General features: G+C 38.6%; 2 protein-coding genes across 4 annotated transcripts in view; one reads left to right on the top strand and one right to left on the bottom strand.

The window, feature by feature from the left end:
• The window catches only part of LOC105567566 (thrombospondin type-1 domain-containing protein 4-like), a 104,674-nt gene extending 91,808 nt beyond the window's left edge, over positions 1-12,866 (top strand). For all 3 annotated transcript variants that reach the window (XM_012022512.1, XM_012022513.1, XM_012022514.1), the window contains 12 exons: positions 417-621; positions 951-1,117; positions 1,774-1,879; positions 1,972-2,044; positions 2,468-2,682; positions 4,486-4,618; positions 4,900-5,152; positions 5,606-5,785; positions 6,044-6,208; positions 6,517-6,693; positions 6,808-6,973; positions 7,144-12,866. In XM_012022512.1, the coding sequence (XP_011877902.1) occupies positions 417-621; positions 951-1,117; positions 1,774-1,879; positions 1,972-2,044; positions 2,468-2,682; positions 4,486-4,618; positions 4,900-5,152; positions 5,606-5,785; positions 6,044-6,208; positions 6,517-6,693; positions 6,808-6,973; positions 7,144-7,256 (1,953 nt within the window). In that variant the 3' untranslated portion in view covers positions 7,257-12,866. The remainder of the gene's footprint in view (positions 1-416; positions 622-950; positions 1,118-1,773; positions 1,880-1,971; positions 2,045-2,467; positions 2,683-4,485; positions 4,619-4,899; positions 5,153-5,605; positions 5,786-6,043; positions 6,209-6,516; positions 6,694-6,807; positions 6,974-7,143) is intronic.
• Positions 12,867-13,124: 258 nt separating this feature from the next.
• LOC105567563 (armadillo repeat-containing protein 6 homolog) lies at positions 13,125-18,010 on the bottom strand. Its single transcript, XM_012022505.1, has 5 exons — positions 17,682-18,010; positions 15,382-15,713; positions 14,649-14,944; positions 14,015-14,280; positions 13,125-13,895 (listed from the first exon to the last, which is right to left on the bottom strand). The coding sequence occupies exons 1-5, from the start codon at positions 17,796-17,798 to the stop codon at positions 13,521-13,523; spliced, it is 1,386 nt and encodes a 461-aa protein (XP_011877895.1). The 5' UTR covers positions 17,799-18,010; the 3' UTR covers positions 13,125-13,520.
• Positions 18,011-18,060: the final 50 nt, after the last annotated feature.

Raw genomic sequence — 18,060 nt, 5'->3', positions numbered from 1 at the left:
TCAAGATAAATCCGCAGTTGGAGCCTTAGAGAAAGGCTTTTTCTTTTAAAATGAATTAAGTCTAATCATACGTAATATTTCGAATTACGATAAACGTGTCCTCTTGTTTTCCTCGAGCTAAGATAAATCCGCAGTCAAAGTCTTTCTCTTATCGAAATGATGAAAAATTTTGATAAACTATCTTTTAAATTGAATAAAAATTAAGAAAACTTGGCGTATAAGTCCAATCACACGTAATAATTCGAATTATGAGAATAACAAACCTGTCTAAAAGGAGAGATATGTAAATCGTGAGCAATGCAGTTCTTGAGAACAAAAGACTCGGGGGCAAAATCGGGGACAAATAGAGTTTCGGGTGGGGACTCCTAAGTGGATTAAACGCAGCGATGCCGAAAATTCGTGTATTTGCCGTTCAGCCCGTAGGATGCGACGGGGTGGTGGGTTCCGGTGCGACGATGGACGCCTGCGGCGTGTGCGGCGGCCAAGGCAAAGGATGCAGATTGTTCGAGGGCATCTTCATGGAGCCGATTCTGTCCAAGGGTCACCAGCAGGTGACCATGATCCCGAAGGGCGCCATGTCGCTCAACGTCTCCGAGCTCCGGTTCAGCAGTAATTTTCTAGGTAACGTTGACCGATTCGCCGCGGTAAAGCGGTCCTGCCTTTTAGTAAATTAGCATCGCGTAAATTAACATTTTAATAGCCCGACACGCGCGACGTTTAACTACAAACCTGTTCGGAGCAAAATAGAAAATCATGTCAAAACAGAAAACCAATGAATAGCCACCGCGAATTACCGCGTGGACATATTTTTATCACTCGCGACAATCGCGCGGCCTCCGGTAATTTAATGAAAGCACAAAGACGAATAATTAAGCGGCGTTCTATTTTTTTTTTCTACGCGGCGATACGGTGGTATGCTTGGTTAACACAAACGATCGATCTACTCGCAGCGTTGAGAGACAGTAACGGCAGTTACATCCTAAACGGACCGTGGTCTTACAGTCCCAGTGGTACTTATAAAGCGGCTGGTACGACATTAACATACCAGAGGGGCGATAGGAACCGTATGGAGTGTATCTTGGCGACCGGGCCGTTGAACGAGTCTCTGCATTTAGAGGTACTGTCCGTGTTATCGTCACTTTTCGTTAACCGCATCAGAGGCGGATTTCCTTCAATTACACGGATAATTCAAGCTGCAATTTACGAACGACTTTTACTCAACGATTCCTTCCTGCAACTCTCTGTGTCTCTCTCTCTCTTTATTTTTGTTCGCTTTATCCCGAGTCGAAATTTTGGCCCTATGTTGAACTTTTAATTCTATTGTATAGTAGGACCTAAGACAGTAACAGAGGTCGAACAGCAAGTCCAAAATTTACTCCTACTTAAAAACTGATAGTGTCGGAAATTTTTACTTTTGCCAATTTAGCATTAAAGTGGGAGCTAAAGTAAATTTTTAGAATTAAAGATTCGAGGGAGGAGTAAAATATATAATGTCATCAAAGTAGGTTATTGCTGATTTATGTAGGTAGGTGGAAATTATCTTTAAAAGTATCAAAATAGCACGAAAATTTTGACCCAGGATTCCTTACGTTTATCTCTTGGCACCGTCGAGCTACGATTTGAAAGTAAAACGATTTGACTTAAATTATGATTACGTCATTTTTCTGTTATTCCTACCGCAGTTTCTCAGTGCATCTTTAAATGCGTTCTAATGCACTCATTTAATTGCACCCATCATGATGTTAATGTCATATTGTTCACGCATTATTGTAGATCTTATCCGTGGAGTTAAATCCGGGCGTTTTGTACAAGTACATGCTACCTATGAGGGAAGTGCCGGACGATAAGGCGGTAATTGCACCGCCGCTGCTTGTCGCAGGTAATCGCTTCATTGCCAATCAATTATATAGAAATAAAAAAAGCGCCGATTACAGCCCATAAACATGTAACACGTTTTATTCTTCTCCGCAGGAGCGAATGATCGGGGCAACGAGATACCTAGTCCAGATACTCACGTGACCGTACGCGTACCCGTTACAAGAACGTAAATGCGCACACTCTTATTAAGACTCCCGAAGCGACGTTATTTAAATGTTTAAAGCATGGACAGAGCAGTTTTTATTCCGTAGTTATTCCTCTTTCATTAAAACGTTAGAAAAATTACAGATCGCGTATACGTACATTCTCACGGGGTTTAATTGTCTCGGAACGTTATTATACGCCCTGCGATTTTTCCGATCTCTTTAATCTTGAATTTTCACTTTTACCTTGCGACACTTTCGGAAAATACATCTCGGAGCGAGCCCATCGGACCGTCTCACCCATCGGACGCTCGCCCATCGGATTCCGTCGATGGACTTCCTCCTTTGTGCGGCGCGGGAATCCACGCGGCGCGTTCGAGGACCCCTCGGAGTCGAGCCGCGCGATTTGTCTTCGTTCGTACAACCCGTTGCTCTCTGTCTTCCAGATCGGATCGGCGAGGCGATTTATCTTCGACGCGTCGCGATCGTGATCCGCCGCCGCGCGCGCACGACGGCGGACGGAAGGAAGAGATGAAGCATCCACCGACCACGGTGATGGCGGGCGATCAGCCAAAGTCAAAGGCGACGAGGAGGAAGAAGAGGAGGAAGTTCGCCTGGAAAATAGTCGGCCTCTCTCCCTGCACGAAGGAATGCGGGGGAGGTAAGAAAATGGTATCCCGATAATTAATCGCGGGTCATAATATCATATGATACGCGAGGTGCGTTGCACGTAATTGGAATTGGAAAAAGTACACTGCAAAGAGGTACTTTTTGAAAAGCATGATTTTCAGTAAAATTTGTTTATCGTCAAGTGAAACAACTATTTCAGCAGTACACGGAGGGAATTTTTTTCTTCAAATTTATCCTGAAAATCATGTAATCGTGGGACGCGGCATTTCGAAGAGTTTTATGAGAGCCTTTTGAAGTTTTACCATACATTTTACTAGCGGAGTGTACGGTAAAATTTCAAAAAACTCTCATAAAGGTCTTCGAAATGCCGCGCTGTCCCACGATTACATGATTTTCAGAGTAAATTTGAAGTGAAAATTCCCTCCGTGTACCGTTATAAATCTAAAAAACGGAACCTTACATTTTTCCAGTGTCGTATAAACTTACTCGTGGAGCCAAATAATTCAAGTATCGCCTTGCAATTAGTGCAATGTGTTTGGAAAATAATGCGTCTTTAGTAAAATATTTAGTATAAATCGACACGACGGTCGAAAATTTTTGGATAAGATATTTTTATTCTCTCCATGCGTGTAAAAACATTTAAACCCAGGAAAAGACTGAAAATATCTTAAAATCATTTAAAAGTCGAAAAATAGACGCGAAGATAACATCTTTATACTGTTATTGCGATAAATATTACCACGTGCCTCAGTGGTCGAATTTATGAGACGCCCGCCTAGGATGTAGAAAGGTCCAGGTTCAAACCCTGGCTGAGGTAATATTTTTCGCAATACATTTTCTGTGTTATTAAAAATGCTAGATATGGTCAAGAAAATACTAAAGTTGTTAGAATCATTTAATAAAGAATAGAGGTAGGTCCCCTATTATGAGATAGGCTCCTAATGTGAGATAGCGTAGTTTCTGCTAAATTAATAGGCATTACTTGTTGGTTCCACCATGAGTTTATTGTCCTTGGAGTGAAATCTGTTTAGTGGAAAATTGATCGTTGGATCGTGTAATCGTTGCGAAAAAAGATTTGCGATTGAATTTGAACGTTGAAAACCTACTGTCTCAATAGGGGACTTTTCTCTATTATACTGAAAAAATTGCTACTTTGCGCGGCAATTAAAAGTGGATTTTAAAGGCGTTTTTATTTAAATTAAATGAAGGGAACACAGAAATGAATAATTAACGTTAAATAGGAATAAACGTCGAGACGTAGACGTTCGCAAGGATATGCAGCGCGGTGCTTTGGAGATACCGGAAATTGTCACTGTCTTTCTGGACATCTGAACATTGCACGCGACAGAATCCGATATCTGTCACCGGAACGTTCTAATTTAAATTGACGCGATACGGGCGGAAAGCCCGACGAGTACGGAGAAAAGGAACGCGACGGTCACGTCGATCATAATACAAAGTGTCCCGCTCACAAAGTGTCGCACTTCGTTTTGCTCGTGGACTCTTTAACTAACTTGAGATAGAAGTTTCCTCAATAAAACTGTTAGTACGTCAGCGCTGTCTGAGTTATAAGCGACGGAAAATGAGTTATTGTTTTGCGGTCTGAGCCGTAAACGTAATTTTATTCTTCGCTCCATCTCAAGTAGGTATTACTTTGAACTCCAACGTTGCGCAACAATACGTTTTACTTAATGTTAAAAGATTTCGAGGAGAGATTTGGCGTCGAGCCGATTTCTCGCCGAAAAAGGATGAGACTTGGAATTAATTAATCGACGATGTAACGAAACGTAAAGAACACGTCGAATCACTTCTTACAACTCGTCGCATCTTGCAGGCATGCGGACGACGATCCTGAAGTGCATCCGCGAGAGCAATCAGGCACCGGTCATCGAGAAACGCTGTCGCAACGTGGAAAAGCCGAAGCATCCTCCTCCGCTGCGATGCAACGATCATCCTTGCGCCGCCAGGTACTTACATCGATATATCTCTCCTCTGTGACAATAGATCCTTTAACGATTGTCTCACGATCATCACGTTTCCTTTATTTCTACGTTGAAATTCAAACTCATTCCTCACACATTGAATCGTTAAACAGCCCAGAGTTTACAGCCTTTATTGATACTTTTGCTGAGGCGAAGGTCGATTTCGGGTTCGAGGGGCGAATGGAAACGCGATGAACTCCCTGCGTCCAGGGAACTGTGCGGGCTAGCTTGATCTCTCGTATTCGAAGAACCGGGAATGTTGTCAGGTGGCGGGCCGAGCCGTGGAGCGAGTGCTCGGTGACCTGCGGGGTCGGCACCAGGACGCGAAAACTCGAGTGCGTCCAGGAGCTGAACGCGCGATTGACAATGCGCGTCGCCGCTGGCGCGTGCATGCGGCCACCAGATCTGAGCACCACGGAAACCTGCAGCCGGCCGGCGTGTCCCAACGTGGGCCCGGAATTGAGACACATGCCTTCGCAGCACGACGCGCCCAGGTGGGACGTGGGCGCTTGGAGTCCGGTGAGTCATTAATCAGTTAAATTCCTTCATTGTTAAACCGCTACTGTCGGCGGTTTAGGAAGTGGGACAGGAAATCGTTGGGAATCCGAAGTGAGAAATCGGCTGGGATACGAGACGACTCGACATGCGTCTTATCATTATTTTTACTCGTCAGAGGCAATTCGTGCGAATTGTACGTGTCTTATAAAATGTTAACAAATGCCAATAAACAACGGAAATAATTAGAAAAATTGATGGAAAGAACGTAAGCGAACAAGAACGAATTTCAGGGAACAATTGAACTCGTCGCAAACGAAAAAATTCCGATTATTTTTCTCGTAGACATTTTACATTCCTTACAATCCTTCGATCAGAATGCAGCAAATTCGAACGAGGCTCTTCGCTCCGCTGCCAAAATTAATTTTGATTGAACAATATATTTCCATCCGTTGAGTCTTCCATCGCGCATTCCAGTGTTCGGTGACGTGCGGCCACGGAACTCGAAATCGAACGGTGACCTGTATAACGTCCGGGGGGTCCTGTTCGTTAACCAGTAAGCCGGAATCCCAAAAACCGTGCGAGGTAGCGGCGTGCGGCGCGGCGACAGACACGGGCCATCACGCGCCTTGGTTGTACTCGGAATGGTCTTCGAAGGTATGACACATCGTTAGATTAATTATATTCAAAACAGGTAAGTGTGAAAATATCCATTTAAAAATGGGTTCTCCGTTGGCCTTTTGTACTTATTCAATAACTGAATAAATACGTAAAATCACTTTTCTGTGACGATTTTTATGTAAAAAAAGAAAGAATATCTTAAACGTCGTTGCATTTAATTTTATTTCTCGACTTCAAGATGAAGTATGTTTGCATTCTCGGAACACGGTACCACAGTATTCGTTGTTGTTGCAGTGCTCCGCAGAATGTGGAAAAGGCGTAAAGATCAGACGAGTGGCGTGCGCCGACGGTAGCGAGTTATTTTGCAATCCCAAAGAGAGACCGGACACGGAGACGCATTGCTTCGGACAAGCGACGAGCTGCGACCGAGCCAAGTGGTTCGCCAGTCCATGGACTTCCGTTAGTACAAGCACGACTTGGAATATGAAACGTTCGCCACGCGAATGAAGTTAAAGCGAGCGTTGATATAATTCTGATAGATGACACTTCTTTAAACGAATCTAGCTTTGATTTTAAAATGCATTTTCTAACTGCACAAAATTGTAATTTACATTTAATCTTCATACTTTAATTTTCAATTGTTCCACTTGTCCATTTGAGATTTGCTTCTTCTTTATTCTTATTATCTTGATTATCGTACGCTGCAGTTTTTTTTATAATCAATGACGACATATAATGTCTTATATTAACTTCTTTTATGTTTCTAGTGTTCAGTTTCGTGCGGCGTTGGCGTGCAGTACCGAGACATCGCTTGCATAACCAGAATAAATGACGACTTCGTCGTGTTAGCCGCGAAAAACTGCAGCGATCCCAAACCAGCGACTGAGCAAGCCTGCAGGATGTCCGCGTGTTCGCCGGAATGGTTCACCTCAGACTGGTCGACGGTAAAGTACCGCGAATACGTGAATCACGTTCGGAAAAATATCAGGAATTTTTTTCTGTCGCAAATTTGTTGCACTTTGGATGCCCGATATAATTTTTATATGTTCTATCTTTAGTGTTCCGCGACATGTGGGGCCGGGACGCAGACACGGCTTGTGCGGTGCGTCGTAGAAGGTATTAGCAGTACCAGTTGCTCGGAAATGGAGAAACCAAGCGCGGAACAACGATGTAACGTGGAGCCGTGTAAGAAGGAAGTGTCAGCGCCGAGCAAACCACCGAAAAGTAAAGAAAAAAACTTATACCTCTCGTTTTTCCAAGCTTTAGCAATTTTAGAAAACGCTTTCGCGAAAAAATCTATATACTCGATGGATCAGTAATAATGATAAATCATTACCACTTAATAATTAGATCCGATGTGTACTTCACAGACATATTTTAACATTGCGTTTCAGAGGTGCACGAGTCGTCCGAGTGCGTGGACAAGTACCCGAATTGCGATTTAGTGATAAAGAATGATCTATGTCGGATTAAATATTACAAGCATTCGTGTTGCCAATGTCGTTAGTAGCTGGGACAGCAGCTTTGCGTTCGTCCGCGATTTTGCGGCTGGCGAGCGCGACCGTTGAATAAAAGTACAGATATATCGGAAAGGGCAAATTATGCCGAGCGTAAGACTGCTACAAAGAGAGATGACCACGTATATATATATATATAATTTTATTTATATTACGCGACGCGACACACGAATCACACGTGTCTTAGTCGTGCTTTCTTCTGCCGAATGTAGCATAATTCTCGCGGAGCGGCAGAATTCTCTTCCCTCCTCTATCTATCGATGAATGTTCAGAACGAGGGATTTGTTTCTTCTTGATGATTCGATTGCGAGTAAATTTTCGACGAAACATCAGCCCAGAAGCAAAATAAGATAACCAAATAAGAGGTAAATAGAATAACAAATTTCAGGAGGGGATGATATGCAGGTAAGAAAAGAAATTAAGATGCGCTTTTATCTGTGCGAGTTATGAATCAAGATTTCTACGAAAAAGGCTCGTTCTCGAAGAATCCCGATTTTTCTGGGAACCGTGAAGGGATTCGTCACGTATTGTCAGGGTTTTGTGTGCAATAAATATATCGCGACGTGCGTACCTTTGTATGGCACAATCACACGACTTTACATTGCGTGTGCGTGCGAGGCGATGTCTGTTATCGTCGCGGACAGGTGTGGATCAGTAATTTTATCAATTTGGGATAGCGGCACCTATTCAAATACTACTTTCGGCCCTGGCCCTTTTTACGCGATCTCAATTTTTATGTTTTTTATCAAACGTTTAACGTATTCAAGTCGAAAGAACGTGCGGCGATCTCATTATGTCACAAAGGCCTACAGGAAAAAAAGGATAGGAAAACTTCGTATTTTCAGCTTCGTTTAATGTCGTATTAGACGATAAAGTTTAATAAGATAAACAGCTCTGTCTCGGAGTTTATTTCCTTAACATACAGATCGAGTTTCAACGCTGAATATTTGCATTTAATTATAAACGTGGCAATACTTTTTTATTTAATAAAGCACATCTTTTTCAATTTAGTATATGGAAAAAACTTCTTTGAAGTTTAGTTAATGATATACATACGCATATTCAATAACACTTGCTGCTTATTATTTTATTTCTGAAACAGCAGTAAAGCCAAAAAATAGTATACGCTAAAGTGTCTCGATATTAACGTGTCGTTAATTTCATTATCGACACGTATATGAAGAAAGAATGAGATTTTTCATGTATTTTTAATTTTATTTTTACACGTAATGAATATTGCCCGATTAGACCGGAAAAATGATATTTTTCAAAACGATTACAAGAGATTGCGTAGATATCTAATTATATTTCTGAATAAAACGAGCCTTCCTGAAACGAGATGAAAAGTCTCGGCTCTGGAATCAACGGTGGAAATAATGTTTTAAGAGGAGCTCAGTGCGTAAACTTGTGTTGCACAGACCAAAAAATTCGTGGCCCGATGATCGGTTTTCCCTCTCCCTTGCGTTCCTGGGGAAAAGCACCCTTTCACAAAAACGTAAAAAGTATTCCTCCGAAATTCGACATTTCATCCGACAACCATTTAACGTGGAAACAACAAATTTACAGTGCAAAGTTAATAAAAGAATCGCCGACTCTATGTCGAGTCGATAATTCTTTCTTTCTAAATGTTTTTCTGTTAGTTGGTAACTGCTCGTTTAAAAGTTGATGTAAAAACTTGTAAGTTTTTACAATCAATCTGCGAAAACTGTGGGACAAGAAATCTATTTTCCAAATGAATTGCGAGCAAATGTACGTGCCTCGGCGAAGGCATTACGAATGTTGAAACACATATGCGATTCTCGTTCTGCACACGTCGTTATGTATCGAGTAAACTTACTCGGATAGGCGTGATAATATATACAGTAACGTAACTGGGTATACGCTTGTATATGTAGAATATATGAAGTCGTCGTTAGATGATAAATATATGTATTATTGTATATTTCGATGTCAAGATAAAACAAGTTAGAGTCTTCGACCCATATCGCTATCACGTATTAGTTCGATGAACTCGTGTTTAATTGCGCCGTTAAGAACAGAGCTGTACGTATTAATTAATTATCTGTGTCAATTGAGTTTTTTTGGTTCTGCCAGCTCCATCGAATTATTCGGATGCTTTCTGTCGGATAGTATTCCTTTAGCATAACTCAGATTTTCTATTTTTACAGCAATTACAAGTTATTTACACAAGCCTCGTTTATTTCATTTCTTGTTATCAACTGTTCATCGGTTCATTCGATTTCGTTGTGCACCAGGTAAGTGCGTTTGTTTATTTATTTTCTTCTTGATTATTTGTTTGACACATTCGTGTTATCAAATTATTTGTAAACTTGCTACTACATAAATCTGTTTTATATAAATCCTGTGAGAGTGTAGAATATTGCACAATGTTAGAAATTTCCAACTATATTAAATATGGAATTTATATTTTATATTACCTAACGAATGTGTTAAATTTATATTCTATTTATATTATGTCTATTTTTCTCAATCACGAATGACTATTTGTTCACATCCCTTTTATTGTATCCTAACATTACGTTTTTATTTCTCAAACATCTCTTTTTTTATTATTACAATATTTTCTAAGTGTTACTAAAATATTCACCAAACTTTATCAATACAAGTTGAATTTAAGAAAGTGTCTTTTCACTTTTTCACATTCTTTCTGAATTAGCTCTTTAAACTTTCAAGTATATATAAATGGATTTTTTAGCAGAGTTTAATTGGTAAAGTTCGGTTAAATATTTTGCAAAACCTTGTATAAAAAAAGTTCCTTGACAGATCGTTATATTGTACTACGAAATTTAGTAGCTTCAATTACAGAAACTTCCTCGGCTGAATGTTAATTATAAGCGTCGGTGTTTTTTAGCAAAACAAAATCGGTGGCATATGAAAATATAACGACATTATGTGCGATGAATCTTTAAATTGGACATTATTGAATAATGCAACGAAAACAAGGCTAAAACAGCAGGTCAGTGAAAAATTGAGATAATACGTTGCGAATGTATAAACGCGACTGTTTATTGAGTAACTGTCGAATATTAAGTGTCAATGGCTGTGATGTAATCGATGTCCGACTAAGTCGTTATTGTTAACTTTGATTGAAGATTGCAATTGCAACTCGAAAATTGCATTTATTTTTCAACGCAAAACTGTCTTAAAGTATTCGCTCTCTTAAACGTTCTATAAATATTTAAGAGATTAAGTAAAAAATCTTAAACATTTATAGAACTTAAAAGTTTATCTACAATCTACGTGTACTATAAAAGCAAGCGAAACCGAATAACACCGCTTTAGGAATATTATTTAATGAACATGAGAGGTATAAATTTTACAGGAATTACACGACAGGTAAAGTTATGACAAAGTATTACCACTTGTGTCATAAATTTTGTTGATTGATTAACTGATATAGCAATTGGTTGAATGGTTGAGCAAGATAAATAACAAGTACTTGATTACAACGAGTAATTCTTTAGCCGCGTACGTTTTAAGCGTGAGTTTCAAAATTATTTTTAACGTGCGAAGAAGTAATTTATTTTTGAGACAGCGCGCTGTACAGTATCGTTAACATTAAGAAGTGCGAGGGTGCATGTAGTAGGCACCATCGCGATCCTTTATCGAGACAAAACGTCCACTATTGTCCATAATTATGTGCTCTGTGTCGTCGCAAACCTGTGTATTAATCGCATAGCTCGACTATCGCGAGTGTGATCTCGTCAAGGACTGTGATACAATCAGTAGTCTGCAGGAATGAAGTACAACGAACGATAACGAATAGTTAATGATCAGGTACAATAGGCCAGCTGCTGAGAGAAACCAAAGTCGTCTGGCGCTTTGTAAAATTGCTTCCGTGTCTCACCCGTAGTGTAATAAAATCCTTAATCGAGAACAATCGTTATCGACAATCACATCACGATCGCTGTATACCTATTCAATCGCGATAAAATTATTACGATACGTATTACAAACGAAAGTTATTGCTTACGAACGCAGAAAGTTAGAAATCGCAAACGCTTTGGTAACGAAGTTTCTAAACTAATTGTTCTTTTCTTCCATTTGCTATTAACAGTGAAAAATAAGACGTCTGTTCGTTTAAAGAAACAAACGAAATTCAATTGGATAACCGAGATTTGTCGTGAATTTCTAAGGTATTAATCGATCGAAGATCATTACTTAATGAGACAAATTTTAAATCGAATTAAAATTGCGGTTGTCTTATTATCAACACAATCGAGGCAGCAAAGTAGGTTTCTTCAGCTGATTATCTAATTACCTGGCCACTTGCCAATTGTATTGAATTTTCTTGGCCCTATTAACATCAATATCTCTTTGTAAAAGATCTATCCTTGTACAAAATAACGATTAAGCAGGAAATCGGATCTGTTCGAAACAGCGTATATGGTAAAAACAAGAAACAAAAATGAATGAATGACAATATTTTTTCTTTCCATAAATCACATCGATCCGAAACCTTGTTCAATCAATTATGTGCTAGTTTAATAACGCATTGTCTTTGCAACGAAGAGTGAAGAATCGCACAGAATCCGATTTTCTGTAATCTTGTATATGTATACGAGCGATTTCACGAAAAATCTCATAAACCACAATTCTTTCGGAATAAAATAGCTCGTGTTTCTACGTAAAATGCATAGCTAAACGCGAAACGAATTGCGAGAGAAACAGACTGATAAGCGTACATATGTGTTACTTGTGTTTCACATGTAACTATATGTTTGACGTTCGAGTGTTTTTGATCATTAGATATTAATAAAGCGAAAGTCAGCAGACACCTGTCTTTGCTCAAAAAAATTGAAACGACGAATAGATGGATATTAACTGGAAATAAAGTATTATCATTTTGGTCATGTTATTATTATGTAATATTAGCATGAAATATTACTAAAACATCTCTTTTAAATATAAAATATATGGACATTACATATGGGATAAAAGTACATATATGGAATAAAAATGTATATACATACTTGCATAAATATTATCGTAACTTTCATATCGAGAATAAAATAGTCTTTTATAATACTAATATTACTTCTCTCATGTTTTTAATTCATTTTATAAGAGATAAAATGAAACATCGTTATTTTTAATGTTTATTAACAATGTAACAATGTAAAAACATATTGTTTTAATTAAATTAATTGGCATAGTCATGTTTACAACAAACTAAGTCACCCTTGAATTACATAATGCTTAAATGAATTTTTGCCTATCTGTGCCGTTTAAAATTAGACAGATTGGCACGTGAGAGGTAGACAGAGGTGAGAGAAAAGAGAAACAATCTTTGATCTTGTCCAAGAAGGTAATTCAAAATTAGCTTTAATTCCTTGTTAGGTTCCATTACAATAATGTAAAATTTCTGACTGTATATAAAACAATTTATATAAAAAAAGATAGTCGATATATTTAATTACATTAATTACAAATGCTATCATTATATTTGAACGTTAGTCTATGTCTTTTTTAAGTTCGGCAAGCTTTATTAGTTAAGTACCCAATTGTACCAACAGCCTTATTCATTTTAACTAGTAATTGCCTGTTTCTATTTATGTCAAAGCTTCAATTATAGAGATTTTTTCTATCACTAGAAAAAATTTGTCTTTTACAATTATGACATACATGAAAATAAATAATTTTAATCATAATTATCTATACCAATAATATCTATATATAAATAATAAAGCAAGTTCAATTTGCTTGTATATTTATTTTTGTTAAAACCGACAATTGAAAATGGCTATATAAAATATGGATACTTAGCTCTTTACTCTAATTTATTCTAGTCAGATAAAAATATGTAATTCCTGGTGTATTAGAAATATATAAATTTCAGGCACTATATGAAATTTCTAAATATAACGTGGCAAATTTTAATCATAAAGGATAAAAAATATTGTCAAATATTACTAGAATATATTTCTGCATTGGAAATATTTTGTCTCAAATTAACTTCAATCAGTTGACCTACTAAAATTTTATACAATGTCACTTAGACTTAACAATAGACTTAAAACAGCAATTGACAATTTTACAAAATTCATATTTTATCCTACTATTAGGTTGAGCAGAAAAATATCTTATTATTTCTGTTAGTTAAGATTCTTATTGAATAATGCCTAGTATTGCGAGGTGAGACAAAGCAAAGTACAAGATCCAAACTGGATCAATGTACTTGTTAATTAAATAATCTAGATATTATATTCTGACGATGACGCTGCTGCCAGTGATTAATAACGTTCGTTACTCAGACTGACGCCTTTTCCCGCCCACCTTTCTTTCAAATCTACTTTCAGGCCCAGGTCTCTTAATGCGGCTTTCGCGTTATCATCCAATTTCGAACCATGCAAACGTACCGCATTTCGCAGTACTTCCTCAGCGTCATACATCAAGAATTCCTTACATTCAGACTTGTTTCGCACCGACATATTTCTAATTGCCCAAGAAGCTTGTTTCAAGACGTTTACATTATTAGGATATGCTTTCATAGCATCTACGATCACTTGGGCCGCGCCGCAATCATAGAACACGCCAGCATTTGAACTGCTTCGTAAAGATAACGCCGCTATACAACTCAATCCTGCAGTTACGATGTTCTCCGACCTCTGTTAAATATTAAATTTTAATGCAAACACATTTTTAAATATTCTCATTTAGATAATAAAAGAAACACATGAGAACAATTATTGTAAAAAATATTGCTCTTTGTCGCATATAAACTTACTTTCATTCTACTGATAGAGGATACGATTAAAGGACCGCATCCGGAAGTGACGATATGAGACTTCACATTGTCGTTGCCAGCAAGCGCTTTGAGCAACTTCAAAGCCTGCCAATTCAATTTTTCAGAATCTGGATATTCGGTCATTATATCCAAAATGAATTTTAATCCCCCGGCATCTTCTACTTCCTGACAGAATTCATTTCGGACAACCAACGCGGCCAACGTGATCATTAGGTCACCTATGACCTTTGTGTCCTTTTTAAATCCTATTTGTGACAAATGCATTTAATAATAATGCGATATTGCAATAAAGTACATACATTAATTGTAGTAGCATATAAAAATTGTAGTAGCAATACAGAATAATTATTTATATTCCAAATAATACGAATCTTTGTAGAATCATCACTTGACGATAATTATCGAAAGTAATTTATTAATTATAAATCTATTTAAATATATATTTGTGACGATCATGGCACAAAGAGATATGCGCTGCTCTAGTAAGTCGAGTTAAGAGAAGATCCGAGTAAAAATTCAATTAAATATCATTTTTATTTGATTGTTATCTCTCGAAAGTAAAAGGCAACTCATCGAGATTATCATAGGCCCCTAAGAGTTAAATGTAGCTTACTTTCCAATAATCCCGTGATGACATCGAGAGCACCCTTGGCCATAATAGTTGCATGCTCGTGTGCCTTTCCGTATTCGTGCCTAATATCGTCGTCCAGGACCAACGCCCTAATTACCGAGCATGCATCCTTGATCTCTTGCGCGCCCACGTCCGTGCGCACCAATATTTTTTTGAGCTTCTCAAAGATATTGGTGTTAAAGATCTTTTGCCTATTAAACTCGTGCTTTATGCAGCACTCTCGTATCCAACGCAGCAGGCATTGTAACGTTGTTGTATCGCAATGACTCTCTAAAATCCTGATAAACGCAATTTTGTAAGTTACTTTGAGACAAGGGACGAATGTTTATATAAAAGTACATGGTTCTTGTAATCTTAATCTCTCGTCTTCAGTTATGATTCGTATAATTGGAGGTATTAGTTTTCTTCGAATCGGTTTTCTTCAAATTATTACAAATTTACAAGCTAGAAACGAAATTAATTAAATAGATCGATTTTCCAATTTAGATAAGAATGTGATTCTCGTGCAAAAATAACCAGAGAATTGTTCAGACCTATAATAACTTTATAAATTAAAGATGCTAGCTTTTCTATCCCGTCCAAGAAATTATTAAAACTTGTGTTCTTTTCGATCTTTATATAAACCTGAGACATAATCGTCAGAGGAAAAATAATCATGATCTATTCCAAGTATACTGTTTTTTTTTAAATTAATTTTCTACGGGATAATTCTTACTCTATCTGCAACGCGATTCCTTCGTCGTCCAACAGATCCGGATAACCGGACATTAGTGAGGCGATTGTCTCCAGCGTCGATTTAAGTATCGCGTGGTTTTTCTTGCAATCTTTCAGGAGGTCGAGCAGTATATTGTAACATCTGCGTTTGCCCGCGAATACCCTGCGTCCGATGTCCTTATCCAACTCGGTTCGCAGTTCCTGCAACGTCTCCGGCACGCGTTCGTAACTCTTGTCGTTCACCGCGCACGTCAGTCGCTCCAGGCATATTATTATCTGCTTATATTTCTCCTCGAGAACTGAATCTGTGACGATGTTGCTCAGATCTATCCCCTGTGCGAAATAAACACCGTTCGTAAATCATAGTGCGGTAGCGGCGATTGGAGCGTGCAGCGTTTCTCCCCAACGCAAGCAGCTCTCATCGAAGTGTTTTATAAATATTTAATCTTTACATATTTAGACGGCATAATTAATCTTCTAAGAAAATTCTTTTCTCGTTTTTGCAGCAGTCGTTTAGTCGCAATAAAGCGCGTAGCGACGAATCTTTTCGTACTTTTACGTGAATTTTACTTTTCTTTCTTTGTTTTTTAGGGAAAAGATTCTTGCCTTCCTCTCTGAACAGCATCGATAGCGTTGCGATACAAGAACCAGATCGATCTCTTAAGATAGACGATAGTGACACAAGTGCTCCGAAACTAAAAGCGTCAAGAAATGCGGCAGGAGCGTGTAACAGATTTTATTTTTGCACTGCAGGTGCACCCTGCAACTAATGTAAGCTCTAAAAACTCAATAATATATAGCGATTTATTGTTTATCATTAATGAAAGAAATATTGAATGAAAGAAACGTTGAAGAACGTTCGAAGGCGTATTATTATTAAATATAAAGCAGCCACAATAAGAACATGATACAATGAAAAGTATAACGATAGGATTGTTAAGTGACAAAGAATATTCAAGACATTAATTTATACGCCTTTCATTTCACGCAGTATTGCGTTTCACATTTACTTCAAACGACAATGAGGAAAATTCTTTCCGACTTATTCGAGACTGATTCACACAATCGAGCGTCTAAGAAGCAGAACTTTCGATTAATCACCAAGAACTATCTTTTTGACACGTACCTCGATTTAAATTTCCGTGTGAATTGTATTTAAAGCCTCCTAACGTTTCGAATGATTTCGATCTTTCTATCCGCGATAAAGTAGGGGTGAAAATTAAGATTCTTGTCGCGTGCACGGTAAAGCAAGACAACGCGCTTGTTCTCTGTGTACGCAAATAAATAAAAATTATATATAGATATTAATTATATAACTAATTAATACCTTGGTAAATATGTATATTCAAGAATGAATATTTATACATTGAAAAACGTGAGAGCCCTTTGAAAAGTTCTTGGAATGAAATATAAATAAGCCCTCATTCAGAGCTTTCTTCGGCGAAAGCCTGCTGGTCTCGTATTAGAAACCTATCACATAATAGAGGACTTTCCTCTATAATATACAGGGTGTTCCAGGAGAAAAGGTCAATATTTTGGGAAGATACAGTAGCAGATATGCTGTATGTTTGCGGTTTCTGTCGACGCTTTCCTACACGCAGAATTCCGAATCGTGAACAATAAATATTAGAAATAGTACGCGGTACTTCTTTCTTGTCAGTAATCTTGCAACTGCCCATTCAAATAGCTCTATCTCGGAAACAGTGGGGAATGGGACATACATTCGTACGAACATTTTTGCTTAAAATGACCGATACTATCACCTCCCAGAATATTGACCTTTTCTCCTGGGACACTCTGTATACACGTGCACCTGTATACATATCCTTTACACGTTAATTTTACAAATACGATGTAATAAAAAAAGCAAGCGCCAAGACAGGATGTCAGTGTCTAAATGACTTCAATTTTAAGTCTATTGTGAAAAATAATACCTCAACCAGGGTTTGAACCTGGACCTCCCTCCCTCACTAGGCGGACGTCTCACCAACTCGACCACCGAGGCACGCAGTAAACTAACATCCTGTCTTGGCTCTTACTCCTTTGTCACTTCGTATTTGTGTTTTCACATTAGAGCCTTATGAATTTTACTAATTGTTTATGTTAATTTTAATTTTTTAGATAAACAAGGTCCTCTGAGGTCCTCCGAGACGTTCCGCGACTCTTTCCTCATCGCCGAAAATTTGCGGCGATCTGGCGGATGAATCACACGATCACGAGGAGTAAGGAAGAAAAAGAAAGGATGTCTTTCACCGATCGGCAAGCGGTGTAAACAAAGGACCAAGACGCGACGGTGAGTACCTTCGTTTCGAAGCACTTGATAGCGTCGTCGATCGCCTCCTCCTCGGTCATGCAGAGGCCCTCCATCAGCTCCCTGACCTCCTCGTCGTAGGCCTCCTGGGTAATCGTCGTGGTCATGATAAGCGGATTTCCCTCTCGCCGGTGCTCCGTTTCGCTATATAAGGAGATGAACGCCGTACGAGTCGCGCGAGCGAGGCGAGCGTGCAACTGACTGGCACTGGCTCCGCTCGTCCATGTGGTAACAAAGACTGTCAACGCGAGCGCGCGTTCGTAAACTCCACCCGGCCGTACCCAAGGCCTGTATCATACTACGGATAGAAGGCTGGTCTACAATACATGGAGTAATTAAGCTGGAGTAAGGAGTAGGAGTCAGTGATGG

This window comes from Vollenhovia emeryi, unplaced genomic scaffold, assembly GCF_000949405.1.
Source record: "Vollenhovia emeryi isolate VEMERY1.0 unplaced genomic scaffold, V.emery_V1.0 DF939136.1, whole genome shotgun sequence".
Classification (NCBI taxonomy): domain Eukaryota; kingdom Metazoa; phylum Arthropoda; class Insecta; order Hymenoptera; family Formicidae; genus Vollenhovia; species Vollenhovia emeryi.
The sequence above is the reverse complement of the archived record's forward strand: the minus strand, read 5'-3'. Positions and strand labels throughout refer to the sequence as shown.

Bases quoted from the DNA above. Each gene is read 5' to 3' on its own strand.
- LOC105567563 (XM_012022505.1), bottom strand. From the start codon at position 17,798: ATGACCACGACGATTACCCAGGAGGCCTACGACGAGGAGGTCAGGGAG. The intron at 14,281-14,648 runs GTAAGCTACATT...TGTCACAAATAG, and splicing joins CATCACGGGATTATTGGAAA to GATTTAAAAAGGACACAAAG. The intron at 13,896-14,014 runs GTAAGTTTATAT...AATATTTAACAG, and splicing joins CCTCTATCAGTAGAATGAAA to AGGTCGGAGAACATCGTAAC.